At 39.6% G+C, this 18781-nt stretch overlaps 1 protein-coding gene across 1 annotated transcript in view; it reads right to left on the bottom strand.

The window, feature by feature from the left end:
• The window catches only part of GCLC (glutamate-cysteine ligase catalytic subunit), a 44152-nt gene extending 33747 nt beyond the window's left edge, over positions 1-10405 (bottom strand). The window contains exon 1 of the mRNA XM_006926433.3: positions 9768-10405. Coding sequence (XP_006926495.1) covers positions 9768-9917 — 150 coding nt within the window. The 5' untranslated portion in view covers positions 9918-10405. The remainder of the gene's footprint in view (positions 1-9767) is intronic.
• Between the last annotated feature and the right edge of the window lie 8376 nt (positions 10406-18781).

The raw sequence follows: 18781 nt of genomic DNA, 5'->3' as shown, positions 1-18781 counted from the left end.
AACCCAGCCTACCTTTCTAACCTCCACCTCCAACCATTCCCTGGTTCCCTGCTTTGGTCCTGTTACAGAAGTACTCCCTCGACATCAGGAACCTTTATAATTCACATTTGCACATGTCCTTTCCTTGCTTCCTACCACAAGGCCTCCCCCATCAATAAAACTCCCAGGATCTCTAGGTATAGAGCAAATCCACCTCACCAATCACTGGAGTTCAAAGACAGAGAACGTCTCACTTCTCCTGGTTTCTCATTTCAATGCCAAGACCTAGCCCAGGAAGTCCTTGATATGTAGGAGGTACTCAATAAACACTTAACTTAAAACGTCATCCATCATGGAAATGAAGCCCTTAGTGTTTTGCCACACATAAATAAAGGTTAAGTCTCAGTTTTTCTGAGGGAGACATTTTGCAATACCACCTTGCTTTTTATGAAAATAAATAAATAAATAGATAAATAAATAAATAGATAGATAGATAAAACACCAAAAACTTGTGAGGCTCAAATAGGTTTACTGAGGAAGTTAAAGAAAAAAATTCTAGAAATCTAGTATCTATAGCTTTACGATTAGTTTTTTTTTCAATAGCCAATATGTTATCTTAGAAAAATGCTAAAACCCAAAAGATGACAGGGCAAAGAAATGGATTCTACCATTTCTAGTATGGATTTGATGATTTTCATGAAGTTTAAAGCATTCTGAAACAGTTAAATTGGTAAAAGATACAATTAGAAATATGTATGCACAAAATTCAAAACCAAATGATAGGATTTTTCATTTTACAAATAAGGAAACTGTGGTCCAAATATTTATGTTTCGTATCTAAGACTACACAACCATCTGGGGGAAGACTCAGGACTTGGACTCTGCTATCTTCAAATTAAAATCCATTCAGAAAATGTATGTAAACTTTTAAAATAATTGTGTTTTCACCACATACCTGGTCAAAGGGTGATAACAGTGATAACAAGTATTGAATGTTACAGCATACGGGCAAAGAAACTTCTGACTTTAAAAACTTGGCTAAATCTTGGTTGTTGGAGATATAACCATGAGGACAGCCAGCCTTTGGACAAAGTTTACAGACAAAGGAGAGCAGAGCTGAAAGAATAATAGGAAAAGTGGAAAGACTTCCACTTCTGATCAAGATGGAGTAACAGCAACCAATTTTACGCTCCCACCTGAAATAAACAGAAAGAGAGAAGAAATTTAAAAGAATAGTTTTTTTTCAAGACACTGGACATCAGATAACAAAGGGCAGAGATCCCTGAGATACGGGTAAAAAATTAAGTGAGCCCTGCAACTGCCCCAGCTTACTGCCTGGAGAGGCTCCAGATAATAGGCAGGGAAGTGAAGCAGAGCCCAGAGGACTCCCTGAATTGGAGAGATGAAGCTGAAGGCCTGAGGAAACCAAGTCAATTCGAGATCACAGAATCAAGTACGAAGAAAAGAGAGCTGCACAGAAAACCCTAGAGATCTGCACAGGGTCCTACGCTTAAGGATTCAGTAGTACATCAACCTGTGCATGGGAGGCAAGGACTCAAAGCTGGGACAGGGTGTGTTCCCGCAAGTTAGAAGGGAATAACTCCTAATTTAGGGCCATAGAGAAAGTACTTATGAAGGTCTTCCTCCAGTAGGAGGGAATAATTAGCCCTAAATTGAGACTTATCCAAATCTGCCTAATAAACTGTAAAAGTTGAGATCTGAAAGGATCAAACTATCTCCAAATAACTATATTCCAGAATAAAGCTTAAGAATACTTTTAGAAATACACAAATATCAAGTACTCAACAAGGTAAATTTTGTGTCTGGCATCCAATCAAAGATTACCAGTCATGCAAAGAAGCAGGGAAACATATTCAAAATGAAAGAGGAAAAATTCTATTGAACCTGAACTTAAATGACAAAGACAATAGAATTTATCAAAGATATTAAAAAAAGTTATCAGAACTGTATTCCACATGTTCAAAAGTGAGCTTACTAAAGCTGTAGGATACAAGATAAATTTTCAGTATATTAGTAATGAATAATCAGAAATTAAAACTTAAAAATAGTACCATTTACAATAGAATTAAAAAATATGAAACACTCAATGATAAATCTGACAAAGATGTGAAAGACTTGTATACTGAAAACTACAAAACACTGATGAGAGAAGTTAAAGAAACCATAACTAATGGAGAGATATACTTGTTCACAGGTTGGAAGACTCATTATTGTTATGATGTCAATTCTCCTCAAATTGACCTATAGATTCAATGCAAACCCAGTTGAAATCCCAGCAGGGTTTGTTTTGTTTGTTTTGGTAGAAATTGCCAAGCTGATTCTAAAAAAATCCATGTGTATATTCAAAGAACTCAGAAGAGTCAAAACAAGTTCAAAAAGAACAAAGTTGTAGAGCTAACATTACCTGATCTCATGATTTACTATAAAGCTGTAGTAATAAAGAGTGTATTGGCCTAAAGATAGACAAATAGATCAATGGAACAGTACAAAGAGTCCAGAAATAAAACCACATATACAATGACAACTGATATCAGACAAAGGTGCAAAGGTTGTGCACCTTTGGAGAAATGTCTTTTCAACAAATGGTAATGAGGTAACATGCAAAACACAACCCAAACCAAAAATCCATACCTTCTACCATATACAAAAATTAACTCAAAATGGATCATAGACCTAAATGTAAAACCTAAGATTATAAAACTTCTAAAAGAAAATAGTCGAAACCTTTGTAACCTGGGATTAAAGAAAGATTTCTTAGATACCACACCAAAAGCATGACCCATAGAAGAACAAATAGACAAATTGGACTTTATCAAAATGAACTTTTCTTCAAAAGATACAGTTAAGAGAATGAAATAGACTGGGAGAACAAATATGCAAAGCATGCATCTGATACAACTTATATCCAGAATACATAAAGAACTCTCAAAACTCAGTAATAAGAAAACTCAAATAGAAAAATGATTTTAACACACTTCACAAAAAAAGAGATGGCAAATAAGCACATGAAAAGATATTCAACATCACTGGTCTTTAGGGAAATACAATTAAAATCATAATGAAATACTACCACACACCTATTAGAATGGCGAAAATTAACGAAGACTGACCATACCAAGTTTTAGCAAGGATGTAGATGAGCTGGAACCAGCATACACTCCTGGTGGAAATGTAAAATGTAGTACAACCACCCTGGAAAAGTTCGGTAGTTTCCTCAAAAAGTTAAAACACATCACTCCTAGGCATTAATCAAGATTGAAAGCATAAGTCCATGTAAATACTTGTATGTTAATGTTCAAGACAGTTTTGTTCGTAATAGCTAAAATTGGATACAATCCAAATAGTGAATAAGCAAATTGTAGTATATTCATACAATAGATTACTACTCAGCAATTAAAAGGAATAAACTGATATATGCAACAACATGAATGAATCTCAAAATATATATGAAGAGTTTAAAAGCCAGACTAAAACAGTACATGTTGTATGATTTCCTAGATGTAAAACTCGTACGAAATTCAAACTAAGCTATGGTCAAAGAAAGTAGATCAGTTAGTTGTTCCCTAGGGAGGGGAGCAGAGATGAAAGTGGGGAATTATAAAGGGGAACAAGGACATTTTTGGAGATGATGTATATGTTCATTATTTGAATTGTGGTGATTATTTCACAGATGTATACATATATCACTATCACACTGTACATTTTAAATATGTGCTGTTTACTGTATGTCAGTTATATCTACATTAAGCTATTAAAGTGCTTAAAAAAAAAACAACCTAGTTAAATCATGAACATTTAAACAGAGAATGTTAATTAGCAAGCTCATTAGAATATGGTCCATCCAATAATACCAACAACATCAGTAATGTCCCATGAGTAGTTTTCTAACAATATATTCAGTTGACTTGAGTTTATAAAAATGTTCAGCAACACAAAAGCTGACATTAAAGGTTCAATTAGTATTCTGACATATTTTCTCAAGGTACGGGGTCTTTTTGAACTTTACCTAGATTTATACCTCAAAATGAAGCTACACACAGAATATTAGCAAGGATATTTTCTAACAGCACTTCTAGACGTTAACTACTCAAAATGAACTTTTCTTCAAAAGATACAGTTAAGAAAATGAAATAGACTGGGAGAACAAAGCAGTATTATTAGAAGTGGTATTCTAGACAGTGATATAGTGGGGTCATAGTAATTGGTTAGTAAAAAATCCAGAAACATTTTTCTAGAGGAGCCGGGTGTACAGAATAAATAATAAACGTTTTTCTTCCATTCTATTTTCTTCATGCCTTTAGAGTACAGCAAAACCTCTACTTATCCAGAACTATACAAAGACCTCTACAAACTGATCATACCTATTCTATTCACTGCACTTACAACACCTAAGTGCACATAATCCTCACATACCAATGCTATTTCTCACCCTTCTGTCTTTATTACATTGTTCCTTTGCCTAGCATGCCTTCTATTCTCTTCCTCTAACAGCCACACTCTCCTTAGGGCAGCTTCCCCAAAGGTGGTGCCTGATGTGCTGTGTTTCTCGCTCACATACATACACATGTGTACATCTGCAAAGGGAACATAGGAACTTCTGGAGGGGAATGGAAGTGTTACACATACAAATGTTTTATATTTTTAATTTTCACTGTGATGGCAGATATCTGGTTAATACATACTTGTTACACATCACTGAACTATACATTTAAAATGGGTGCGTGTTATTGCATATAAATTACAATTCAATGAAATTGGTTTACAAAGAAAGCCCACACAAAAATATATAACACAAATAAACAGGAAAACAACAAAAAAACAGATTTAGCCCAGAAGTAGTAGTCAAGCTCACATTTAAGCCAAGCTTAAATTCTCAATTCCTAATATAAACTTAGGGTCAGTTAATCTGGTTTCCCTTTAACTTCAAAAATGTAAAAGAGGTAATTATGAAAAAAATAAAAATACCAGAAGGCTCCAACCATGTTTCACTCTTTTCTTTGATTTCACAACTGTGCTTTAACATGTCAATAAATTCTGTCAAACTAAAGTCCACAGTGACAGCTGAGAAAGAAGCAACAACTTTGTTTTATGTGCCACAGAATACACAATGACTTATGTAAGAAACCTGAATCTTCATTATGACTATCAAATAATTTGAGCTCAACATCTTATTCTAAGAAGACAGTGTCAAATAATGCATTTTAAAAATACAATTTAACTAGAGGGGAGGGGAGAGGTAGATGGGGTAAATGCGGTCAAATATGTGGTGACAGAAAAAAATCTAACTATGGGAGGTGAACGCACAATGTAAATATATACATATATGCCTTACTGTTAAAATGTACAACTGAAACTTACCAGATTTTGTTAACCAATGTCACCATAAAAATAAACAAAAATAAATAATAAAAATACAATTTAGATTTTGAAATGCAATTTAAAAATTCCATTGAAAATCACTAAGCTAATGGAATATAATTATATCTAAACAGGCAAATTTCAGTTAATTGGTTCTAAAAAAACCCCACATACATGGAATGCCTCATTCCCAATGACCATGCTATTTAAATGATATATACTAGATATTTTAAGCTACTGTTTAGTACTTTAAAAGGCTAGGTACTATATTTAATTAACATTATCACATTTAATCTTAACAAAGCTATAAGTATTATTGTCCCCATTTTATAGATGACAAGAGGTTAAGAGATTAAGCAATTGGTCCAAAGTACAAAAAACATTCAATTAGACTAAATAATTATACTTTTGTCCATTCTAGATTTTTAGCTGAGGATTATGTTATTTTTGTTATGGTATCATACCTTAGTCATTAACAAGCTATGTATTTTCTAAATTGTCACTTAAGCACACTTAACCTACCCAAGCAAATGTTTAGTTCAATCAAAATCAATAGATGATATACTTGCCCTTAAATCTCACCTCAGTTTTTTGGTTTTAAGCATGAAAACTCACAGATATTAAAGACATATTTTCCATTCAAAGTTCACTTAGACTTTCCTGCTAACTAGAGGACAATCTACCTTCCTGCCTTTGAAAGCCTCACTACAGTGGGTTAAAAAAAAATTAGAAAAATTATGTTCGCTTTTAAGTGTTGTTTTCTGGCACTTCTATAACCTGTAGAGTTTGAGCTCTGTAAATGGATATTTGATGAAATCTCATACACTGTAAATAATCCAAAACCTGGTATAATGTGTTTAAGAAATGGACCTGGAGTCAGACAGATTTCAATTGATAATGTCTCTGCCACTAAGTAGCTGAAAAGGCCTGGCAGGTAGCTAACACTAGAGTGATTATTAGAAAAATTCGAGTCGTATTTATTGCCACATTTGCAGCATAGATTTCCTAGGTTTGTCTTTTAATGTGTATACTCCAAGTTATAAACAAAACCCATACCTGAAAAGTTGTGTGAGCCGTGAAGAGAGAAGTGCTTACTTTTTGCATATATACGATGCTTAGCAGGCAACAGTAGAGCCACGAATATCCATCTCACTTATTTCCCTCACCCCACTCCCCACCATCCTGGGGCAAAATGAACCTAAGAGTTCTGGTAAGTAGGAGTTGGAACTTGTATTTCCCACAGAAACAGTATAAGTGGTAGCCAGACTTGTCACACTAAAGGTGAAACACATCTTTAAGTTGATCTGGGAATCTACCTATTTATAAGGTTCTCACTTTCTGAATTCCAAGAAGCCAGCATATACACACCTGTATTATACAACCCATTTTTACCATGGCAATTGGTGATAGCTTTCTCTTTGCTCAGTAGTCTAAAGATGATCTATCTTCAGGTGAATTTATCTATCTTCAGGTGAATTTCAAAGACTTATATTCTGGTTTGAAAGATGTACATTAAGAAGTCTTATTCGAACTGTACTTACTCAAACTGTAAATGCTGGAATGGAAAGAGTCCAACCCTCTCACTTGCCGTAGGAGGAAGCTGAGGCTCAGAATCACATGGGCTGTTTGGCAGGCCTTAGAACATAACACAAGTGGAACTCCAGATCCATGGTTCTGACAAATACTATCAGAGGTAAATACTGTCCTACTAACTAGGGCTGAGCATTTCTACAGTGGCAGGCGCTCCTTCCAACCATATCCAAGACCACGGTTTTAAGGCATTTTTTTTTTCCTTTTTTAATCCTAGTCTGTAGCCCTGTAAGTGTGACACCAAAACTTCCCACGAAGAGCAGTATTTTGGTATCAAACTAACACTGTCCAACGTATCGCATCCCAAACACCACTTTCTGTCTGCCAAGGCCATCCTTCATCTCTGGGGCCATACTACCCCACCACACCCTTCTCTACTCTTATCTGCCCAGTCTGTTTCTCAGTTATTGCTCAAGGTTTGGGCATTCTAGCAAGCTTGCTTGCTGTCTGCCCCTGCCTGAAAACTTCTATTGAGTAGATGTGATAGTGAATTCCTACTATGTGCAAGGATTAGTGCTGGCACTGGAGTAGTTAACTTCTCTCCTGCTCTTTCAAAGCTTCATTTCATCAAGGAAGGCTTCCATGATAAATGAGACTGGCTTTCAAACTCCTAACTGCAACCAGGGTAAAAAATAATTTACATGCATTTCCAGTACACACCCCTTCAAATAACTCAAAGGTGTGATGTTATATTCTTACTATGTATGATAAATTGATATTCTTCATTGTTCTCCATTTTTTAAAAAGTCCTAGAAAACAAATTTAGGGGGATAGAGAACATAGATCATAAAATATACACAATATACAAATACATAAAATGTCAGATGCTGTAAAGAAACAATGAACTTTAAGTTCTAAAACCTAAATTTATTTTTCAACCTGCTAATGGATCATGATGCAGTTTGTAAAATAATACTCTGTAACATATGAGTGATTACTTTGACATGATGCTAGAGAAATAGAAGCATCAGCAAATACTCAGGTGTAAGATCCACCTCTACCCCTGCCTCCTGAAAATGTCATACCTTCTGTGTGCCCCAAAATATGTAGAGATATAGAGCTACCACAATGGAGAATTAATACCTGCATACCACAGGTCAAGGATTGGGAGAGAGAACCAACTTGGAGGGAGACTAAGTTTCACCAAAGTGCCATTTTAGGAGTAGAAAGTAGAGTAGGGCTTTTTTTCTTAACCACCTGAGCAGTCTTCACAACCTCAATTCTTCCTCTTGTGTCGGGCTGCCTATTTCCAACTGGGCTGTCAACACTTACAAGTAGGAGATGTGACTGAAGCAGAATTGAAAATAGTAAATGAGCAGTGGGTTTTTTAAAAATCTAAGACAACTTTTCTACTTTGTGGTTTCTGTTCAAAAGTAAACTCCCCACTCCAATAGACACTAGTTTATCTGGGGGTCGGGGGAGAGCAAAGGGAAGTGTGGGAGAGGAAAAAATCTAAGGGGATAGAGGATAGATCATATAATACACAAATGAATATATAAAATGTCTGCTGCTGTAAACGAAGAACTTTACACTAAAACTGAAGATATATCACCAAATACATACTATAACCCTTTTCTGTCTAAGTATGACAAGTCACTTATAGTAAAACCATAAATTACTAAGTCATTATACTTTTCTAACTTAAAACAGCATAATTCCTTCAACTGCAAGAGGCAGAATTATCTTCCAATCTTAGAAGCAGAAAAACTAACTTTGCAGGGAGAGAAAGATTCTTTATTGGTGAAGCAGCACCTTGACACTTAGGTCAAGAGTGATAACACGGACTAGAAGATAAATTACTTACACCTGACCCAGCTATGGAAAGAAAGCAAATGGTGAAAAAAATATTGATGGTCTTTTCGAGAAGTCACTTAATTATCTAAACTGTACGTACGTTTGATTTTTAAAGACGGGAAGGGAGGGCAGACAAAAACTTTAACACTGAGCAATGCTTTCCAGGGCATTACAACAAATAATGGTTCAACATATTGAGAATCCAGAGACATTTCACCTCCAGGCAGAACACATGTTGAAGCACCGATTTTTGTAAAGTTTAGATACTGGATAGAGGCCATGGAAAGGCACTAACAAATCCTAATTTTTAAGCGCTAGAGTTCCCATTTAGAATTAAACAGAACCAGGAAGGTTTCTCCTCTTTAGGAAAACCCAGCTGTAATTTGTTTCAATTTATATCTATAAAGTGCGTGCGTGTGTGCGTGCGTGCGTGCGTGTGTGTGTGTGTGTTTGACGGGGGAGGCGGGGTGGGGGGATGGGGGTGATGAGGCGAAGTCAGAGGTTTAAAGATAACTAGATGCGGGGGGCGAAGCAAACATCCTGAGGACCTGATTCCTAATAGCAACGGGCCTTCCTAGGACAACTTTCGTTCCATGTTAACCGCAAAAGCACATTTTGAGATCGGACGGTGGATCGCGAGAGGAGGACGGCAGGTAAGCGGAGAAGACTGTAAACTCCCCGAAGCACCAAATGTCACACTTTTTCATGCTTGCGCCCTCCCTGTGTCCAATCCACATTTGCAGAATGAAGAGAAAACCCCTACGAATGAATGAATGAGAGAGAAGTCTGGGCAGAAGGCTCAGAGCAGGGCCCCACACCCCAGACGGACTTAGACACCCGCGAGACGAGGACAGGGACCGCGCGCCGGGGCGGGGAGACGCCCGAGTATCCTCAGGGCGCAGTGTAGGACGCGGACCGCCGTGGGGCCCTGGAGCCGGGGTCGCAGGTGAGGCCTTGCGGAACAAAGGCGGCGCAGGGTGGCCTGACACAGGTGCCTAGAGGGGGCGGGGGCTGTGGGAGCTCACCTCGTCGCCCCACTTGAGCACATCCTTGTGCCGGTCCTTGACGGCGTGGTAGATGTGCAGGAACTGGAGGATCCCGTGCCGCCGCACGTGGTCGGCGTGGCGCTTGGTCTCCTCCCAGCTCAGCGGCGATCCTTGGGACAGCAGCCCCATGGCCGCCCCCTCCTCCTTTTCCTTGGGGCTGACGGCGGCTGCTCGCTTCGGGCGCGGGACGCGAGCCGGACACTCGACTGTCCGCAGAAGACGAAGGCGGCGGCAGCTGTTCCGCCCCGGGGGGGCGCCCTCGGGCCGCAGCCGACAGAGGGAGGGTCGGGTCCGCTCCGGCTCACCCGCGCGAGGTCCTTGCCGCCCAGGTGACCGACCCAGGGATCCGGCGCACCCAGACGACTTAGAGGCAGAGGACGAGAGGGCAAGCTGGGCGGCCCCTGGCCTGGCAGCCTCGTCCCTCGTTTGCTCTGGCTTGCGCCCTGCTCTGCCTCCGAGGCGGCGGCGACGGACCCCACAGCCGCGGTGCGGCAGCGGCTCCCGCTGCTCTTTGCCGGTGTCGTACACTGGCTTCTTCCTACTTGTGACCAAGACCTACGCCGCCGCGGAGCATGCCCAGTCCTCTTATCCGCTCTCTCGCCGTTCCTGTGAACGGTCCTGCGCTCCGGATTTTATAAAGAACGGGAGGGGGCGGGGAAAAGGAGGCGGTGCAAGAAGGGAGGCGTGGCTGAGCGCCCGAAGGAGCAAAGGGGGCTGCAGAGGAGGCGTGCGCTGGCGGGATTAGGGCGGAGTCAAAGGGAAGGAGCTCGCCAGGAGTCGGGAGGGAGGTCGGCCTCGCTTTAGCAGACGCGATATGTATGAATTCGTTTTTTCTAACCCAAAGAGATAAACTCTGGGTTGGAGAAGAAATTTGATTATTTGAATTAATGAAGAACCCTCCAGATTATTTTTTAGGTGAGAGGGGCCTCACATTTATAAAAGCAGCGTGAGAACAGCAGGGTATGGAAAGAAAAATGTTACCTTGGGAGTCAAATGAAACACATTTAATTCTATGAGACCTTAGACAAGTTATTTCCAAACCTGTAAAAAATTATATTAATTCTTTTATGGGTGTTGTAAGAATGTGCATAGTGCAGATGTGCACATAGTTAATGGTCAATAAATGACCCGGTTATTAAGAGGAATCAACCTGTCTACAAGTTTTTAGACATGTGTATATATTACAAGTATTTGTGCAGTCTTTAAATTAACTGATGACATACCTTTTTTTTGGATGGCACAGACACCATTCATTGCAACAAAAGGGCCTCTGTGACTATCTCCAGATGGATCATTTGAAGGAATCACTTCCAAAAGTATATCCCCCATCCAAGCCTAAGACTCATCTATTAAGTGATTAAAATGATGTTCATGTGAGCTTACCATGGGATTAGAAGATATTAGAAACAGCTTGTGTTGGCACTATCCTTGCGAAAAAGAAACAAGGTATTTCACCCCAAACTAATTGTTCAATAGATATGTGTTGACAGCAATGATATGACAGGTCAAGGGAAAAGTGTCGGCAACTAGATCATACATGTACTGAGGCTAGAAAGTGTGTATTCTTATTGTGCCCACTTCCTTCATACTATGAAGTTAACATTTAGTAAGCACTTATTAACTGCGAGATGGCTATTTGATAGTAGGAGTCTCTTCTCCCACACCCTTCATATTGGATATGCCCATCTCAGGCCTTGGTCACACAGATACTCAAGATCTGGCTGTAATTTCCCCAGTGGATGTGTGTGAGTATGGGGGTGTTGGGGCGGCAGTGAGGGGTCCACCTCTCACTTCTCATTTGAAGCTCAATGAGATGAAGTTTCAATACCCAGTGCACAGCCAGGATAAAAACCAAGCTTCATTCTCATTTGTTCACAGCTGACTCAACAGTCTGAGCCACTGCCCCTACTCTTCCTTGTACTCTCCCCGCCAACCTCTTCAGACCTGTGAGAACCTGACACATTCTTGTTTATCCTTTAAATTCCAGTTATTCCTCTTTGTTGCATTTATACATGCCCCTTTTACTACATTATGATAGAATCATTTAAACAACATCTCCACACTATCTAGTGACTTCCTCTAGGATAAGGATGATTTATGCCTTTTGTATCTTTAATTCTAGAAAACTGCTTTGTATAAATGTTAGCTTCCTGTGGAAGGCCGGTAATGTGGGGGTTGGGAGGGCAGCATTGGTTATGGTTTCACGCACAGGTGAGGCATCAAAAGGATCATTTTGTTATTCTTATAATCTCATCTTACATTTGCACTGACCTGCACTGTTCAGAACAATAGCCATCTGCCGTATGTAGCTACAGAATGTTTGAAACGTGGCTAATTTGAGAAACTGAATTTTAGTTTTATTTAAATCTGGTTAAATGTAAATTTCAAAATTGATATTCCGTTTGGTTACTGGGAAACTTTTAAGTAAATTTGAAATAGATTGAGAATGTGAATCCAGTTTTTCATGTTAATTTTATGAAACCTAAATACAGATCAAGTATTTCCAGTGAAAATTTAGTGGCCTGGGGAGATGTGCTGTGAGTGTAATACACACACCCAATCCAAAGGCTTGGGGCAAAAAAAAAGAATGTAAATATCTCATTAATAATTTTATATGGATTATATGTTGCTATAATATTTTAGATGTTTAGAGTATATTACTTAAATTAATCCACCTGTTTCTTTTTAGTTTTTAAAGGTGGCTAATGGAAGTTAAGATTACATATGGCTCACATTCCACTTAATTAAAACAGCGCAGGTGTAGACATCATTTACACTTTGCAAAGCACACACTTTTCTCGTACACCTGCTGCATTTCCTCACAATAGAGTGAAGCTGGTCTCTTGGGAGAGCGCCAGTTTTTAATGAGGAAACAGAGATAGGGGCGGTTCAATAAGAGACAAAATTCTAGTCTAGTGAAACAAAGCTCTACGTGATACTGAATGTAGTGAGAGTTAATACTATAAATCGAGTTACTCAGCCCCAGATTCCGGTTGACACTCAAAGAAGGGCACCTCTCCCACCCTGCCCCCGAATTCCGAACCAGCATCCCAAGAGAAAGTCTCTGGGCCCCGGCCAATCCTAAATTAGGTGCAGCGTGGTGGCATCACCTGGCAGTTTTGTCAAATTTAAACTATGACCGCCACAGTGCCTCTGCCAATTACTGTTGGGGGTGGGGGGGAATACCCACCACAGATCAACGAAAGTCATATTCAACAATTCATTTCCCTTTCTTTGACTGTTTTGAATTTTTAGGTTTACTTCTCAATTCATTCTGTAGACTGCAGCTAGGATTGGGTTTCCAGTTCTGGGAGTGGATATTCAGCAGACGGCCTCGGGTAGAACGTTCAGGGCTTTAATTATCGTTAAAGAGAAAAGAAGGCTTTCATATTTTGCAGAATTAGGTTTTTCCCAGGCCTCAAAGAAAGGCAGAATCCTGTTCATTTCTTCTGCAGAAAAATGCAAGACGTCCACGGCCGGAATCAAGCCCTGACAGTGGCGGGTCAGCCCCTGCATCCCGCCCGGGACAATTGTAAGCTCCGCCTCTAGGGCCGTCTGGAAAACCCGGACCGTGGAGCCAGGAGACTGCGGACTCCGCGCAATCGCGCGGCCGAGCTGAGCATGCTCGGAGAGCGGATCAGCCGCTAGAGGAAGCGGCGTGGGGCTGGGGCGCTGCACGCTGCGCGGTTGTTGTGATACAACCCCCGCCACGTGACTGCAGCGGCCCGCCTCCCGGCACCGCCTCTCTGTGACTCAGCACTTTGTGCCGGCTTCGTGCTAGAAGTCAATCTAGAGAGAGCTGCACTGTAAAGTCTCTGCTGGCCACTCCTGACCGCTGGGCTGTTGCTGCTACTGGTATTGCAGCAGCCGTTTCAGGCTTGTCTGGCCTGGCAAGAAGAAAAAAAATATATATCATTTCCCTGTAGTCATGCAGTGCGCAGTTTCCCTGAGTCAGCAGCTCCTCAGAGAGCTCTCAGCTGGCTGAGCAGAGATCAAATGAGGAAAGCAGAGTGGGTGTGCCTAGGAGTCTCTGAGGGAGGACCCTGTAGGTTCAAGCCCTTTGCTGTCTCCTGCCCCAAACCTTACTGCTCTCGAGTTACCCCGAGCATCCCCCTAGGTGGTCTTTTGGGTGGCTCCAATAACGCTCCTCTTAGTGCACCTGCTTTATGCCAAGTACTTTGACTTGGAATCTATAGAATAGTCATGGTTGCTGCCATGTTTTATAGATGAGGCAGCTGAGTTCCTGTACTGTAGTCTCCACTTATTCGTAGGGGATACATTCCAAGGCCCCCCCCCCCCCACCGTGGGTGCTTGAAACCACAGATAGTACATAACGCTATATGTACTGTTTTTCTTATGCATACATATAATAAAGTTTATATTACTCTTGCACTTTGGGGCCATTAAGTCAAATAAAGGTTACTTGAATATAAGATAAGCACTGTGAGATAGTTGATCTGATAACTGAGATGGCTACTAAGTGACTGTCCGGTAGAGAGGAGGACGGTGGAAGATTTCATCATGCTACTCAGAACAGTGCCCACAATTTAAAAATGAATTATTTCCAGAATTTTTCATTTAATATTTTCAGACTGAAGTTGATGCAGGGAACTGAAACCAGAAAGTGAAAAACAAAACCCTGAATAATGGGGGGAGGGAGTTGGAGAGGGTGGCAGGAGGCTGCTGAAATAGTAAATAATAGGTAGTGACTACACAGGGATTTGAACTCCAGTGTGATTTCAAAGTCTGTGCCCTTTCTACTCCACCTCAGGCCGGAGTAAAGTTCAGGGCCTCCTTCGGTGGGACCCTTCTTGGGTGTGGATACTGCCTCCACAAAGCCCTTCTCCTCTGATACACCTTTTCCCTAAAAGACCTCTGGTCTGCCAGTGAGGTGCTTAAGACCTCCCTTTTGTTTTACTTAATTGGTAAAAACAAATGCACAGTTATTTCTTAACTTCAGTGTGCATAATACAAATACAAAAGATGTAGGATTTTCTCCCTACGATTGCATTATACTTGGAATTTGATTTCCTTATACTGAACAAGGCCCCTAGGGCCTTATGACAGAAGAGCAGTCGTCAAAAGGAGTAGACATATACCTACACTACATCTTGTGCTTTATATCAACAGTTTTGTTTAATTTTTTTAATAGTTTTAACATACATAAACTTGTAGTAGATAGCCTTGGTATGTTTTACAAATGAAATTTGCCCTTTCATAATTTTCTCTATATACCTCACTCCTAAGAACCAGACTCAAAGAATGAGCACACTAATAACTCATATTTGTCTTTTGGGGGTCTTCACTTTAGCTCAGAGGGTAGTCTGCTTAGTCAATTTAAGCAAAGTTGTGTTTCTCATCAGGACCCCACCCTCTTCACCTCTTCAAATGAGAGTCCGGAAGGAACTGAGGTTTTCCTTCCAAGCTAAACACTCTCTGATGTCAGTACCACTAAATCAGTGAAAAACTGTGCAAATTTTTTTGTATCATGTGATATTTCTGACATATGTTGCTAAGATGCACTCTTGTCCTTTTAAGTAAGAAAACAAAACAGAACCTCTTTTAATTTGGTTTTTAAAGCTAATTTTTAGTTTACATGGATTTAAAAAAAATATGAAAATAATCCTTTTCATGCAGAGTTAGAAAATAACTCTGCTCATTAAACGAAGGCCTTTATTAAGATGGGGAAGCTTGAGTGTGTAAAGAAAATGGGTAGGAGTCGGCAAGGGGTAAGATTAAAGATGTGGGAGCGAGAAAGTTTGCCTTTAAAAGCAAGGTGTCTCAGGAGATTTAACTTAATGGGATCCAGACATTTGTGAAGTGGTGAGATTTTTTTTTTTCATAATGGTATCAATATTTTCCTATGAGATGCTAGAGAGAAGGTAAGGATGCCAAGATCAATGTGATAGGTGATAGCTGAGTCCAATAGACTCTACCTTTTCACTGAAGTATGGCTAAAGAAACCCAACTTTTTATTATGGACATTTCCAAATGAACAAAATAAGAGAGAGAACATAGTATAATGTATCTATTACCCATCTTCAGAATCACCATATGGCTAATCCTGTTTTGGGTATTCACTCCCTTTCATTAGTTTAAAGCAAATCTCACTGGAGTGCGATCTCAAGTGAGGGCTAAAGAAAGAAAGAGGAACATAAAGGATGGTTTGGGCAACTGGTATGAGGGGTGATCCAGGAAGAGGGAAAGGAATAAGCAATATGCTAATCTCTTACTGGAAATTAATTTCCTTCATCCTGAAATTGGAGACTGTTAACATTAACCAGTTGTTTTAATTCCAAATTTTCTAGCTATTGTTGTTCAAAATTATGGGACATTGTATTTAAAAATGAAACAAAACTAAAAAACAATGCTTGTCACATGTAGCATAAACTATTTCACAATGGCTGGCATGGATAATTATTATGGTCAAATTAGGCCCACTGTCAAAAGGTAAGCTCTGTAAGGCAGTATTTACCCTTTTAAAGCTTTCTAATCTTAGTCACCACACTTTTCCTCTCATTTCACTCAGCTTGGTTCACATAAATATATGTAAACTTCTTTCTAGGTTAGATAATGCCAATTAATTGATCTTTAGCACACAGCAACCCATTATTTGTGGATGATGAGATGTGAAAAAGAGGTAACCATAATTACATCTATTCAGAAAGGCAATTGTACTGGATATTGAGCAATTTTTCTTTAATAAGGCTATATCCTAAGGCAAAAAAAAGAGGGGAGGGGAGAATAACATAATTGTACTTCCCAAAGGTATTGTATTTATTTTTCTACACACAATACCCTCCTGCAACCTATTTTAGTACTTAGGCCAAAATGTTTTAGATACCTTTGGGGGAGGGGGGTGGAAATCAACTCATCTAAAACTTATCCTACAATGAACAAGACAGCCCACACAAAGAATCATCCATTTCAAAATGTCAGCAGTGCTGGGTTGAGAAACCTTGCTCTACGTGCATCAGGATTAGCTCTAAGTATTATATGAGCGCCTTTCCTTAAATATTTGCAAGGGTTTCTAAAGTCATAAAAATGATTAGTTGAGAAGAACTGAATATATACAATGGTTAGTATCACTTTATGTGTAGTTATGATGAGCACAAATATACACAGCCATCAAATATACTTCTAGTCTTTTGTGCGCTGATGGAACCTATGATAAGGAGAGGTTAGGAACCCTTCTTTATTCTTTTTCTCTTTTTCTGATGGCCACTTACTGGTTGACTTTGGTTGACTCTCTGTTGTGTCTTATTTCCTGGCCATGTGAGACTAGTTATATATTTGTACCAATATTATTACTAAACTTCAGAGTTCTTAGTCGTTTGTCTAGATTTCTTAAAAATTCAGTTTTAAAGAATAAAAAACACATTAGATCTCCTAGAAGCTTTGTCACTACTGAACAGGGAATATGGATACTGGAAGAAGCTTCGATTTGAGTGTTAGAACTGAGTTGGAATCCAGCTCGGCCCCCTTCTAGCTCTGTAACCTCAGGCAAGCTACTGTGCTTCAGTTTTATCATGTGTATAATGAGGAGAAAGTAATACTTTGCTGAGTGGTTGTAAAGATTGAAAATAACATGTAGAGCATCTGACACATATTGGGAGCTCATTAAATGGTACCGTTTTTGCACCAATCAAGGCAAAGTAGGACTTCAGGAGGAGCGACACTACTATGTTCAATGTAAGCTTAGCTTAGAAAATACCTTCCAGCCATGGCTGCTGCTGCTGCTGCAATGGTAAAACATTTTAGACTTTTCTGGAAGGATATTCCCCTGCTACAGTCCAGCACAGCACCTGGAAATGCCAGGGTTAAAAGGAAAGAAGGGGAACTAAGAAATCATTCAACATCTATTATGATCAGGAAGGCTCACATTTATTCCTCTCCACAAACCAAATAATGCAGAGCTTCCCAAAATGTACGCCCAGAATGCAAACATGCTCTGAATAGTAATGGAGTGCCAAAATGCTCATACCCTCAGCCCCTGTGATGGTGAAGCAGAACCCAATTTGGGTGATTGGAGCCCCCTAGGTACATCTCACTGTAAGCAGAAACATTTTTTTCAGTAGAAATATTCTCATTTTCAAGGTGTGCAATGTAATGAAAAAGGTTGGGGAAGACTACTATGAGGACTGACCCAATTTTACAGAGGAGGAAGCTGAAGTTCACAGATTAGGAAGCATACTCAAAGGTCACACTTATAAACAGCAAGTAAACAGCAGAACCAGAATTTGATTCCAAGTCTGTTTGCCTTCAAAGTCCAAGTTCATTTCACTTCCCTCATATTACTAAAAACAAAACAAAACCACATAAACAGTAATACCTAAATTTTGAACACACCTTTATGGCTTATGACTGCTTTGACAATAAAGGTGGAATTAAGGGGTGAGGGAATGTACATGTCTCATATACCAATACCACATCTTGTGCTTCACATCAACAATTTTATTTAATTTTCTTAACAATTTTTATTTCTTATGTGTAAAATTATAGTAGATAGCCTCAATATGTTTTATAAATGTTATTTGCCCTTTCACAATTTTCTCTCTATGCTCCAAGCTTTCTAAGAACTGGACTCAAAGAATGAGCACACTAATAACTCATATTTGCATACGATGGTGTAGCTTCCACGTATTTGATCCCATTTTGTTCTTATAACACACCTGTGCAGTGGGGCGATTTTACAGGGGAGCAAACTGAGACTGAGAGGTTACTTGTTTTGCCCAAAAGTCACACCACTAGTACAAGCCCAAGTTGGGGTTAGAACATATCATTATTGCTCCAACCCTGCCAGCACTTGGCAATGGATATTGATTAGTGAGTATTTCATCACAAACACAGTTCTTCGAGAGCTGAAGTTTAGTAGATAGTTGTCCCCTGATTCTCTTTTAAAAAATATTCTCAGTCAACTGTCTTTTAAGAGTAAATTAAAAAGGAAGCCTGGCCCAGGAAGTGACTTTCTTCTCTGGGTAGAGGAGCTGACT

This window comes from Pteropus alecto, unplaced genomic scaffold, assembly GCF_000325575.1.
Source record: "Pteropus alecto unplaced genomic scaffold, ASM32557v1 scaffold7, whole genome shotgun sequence".
Classification (NCBI taxonomy): Eukaryota; Metazoa; Chordata; class Mammalia; order Chiroptera; family Pteropodidae; genus Pteropus; species Pteropus alecto.
This window is presented reverse-complemented; position numbering and strand designations above follow the sequence as displayed.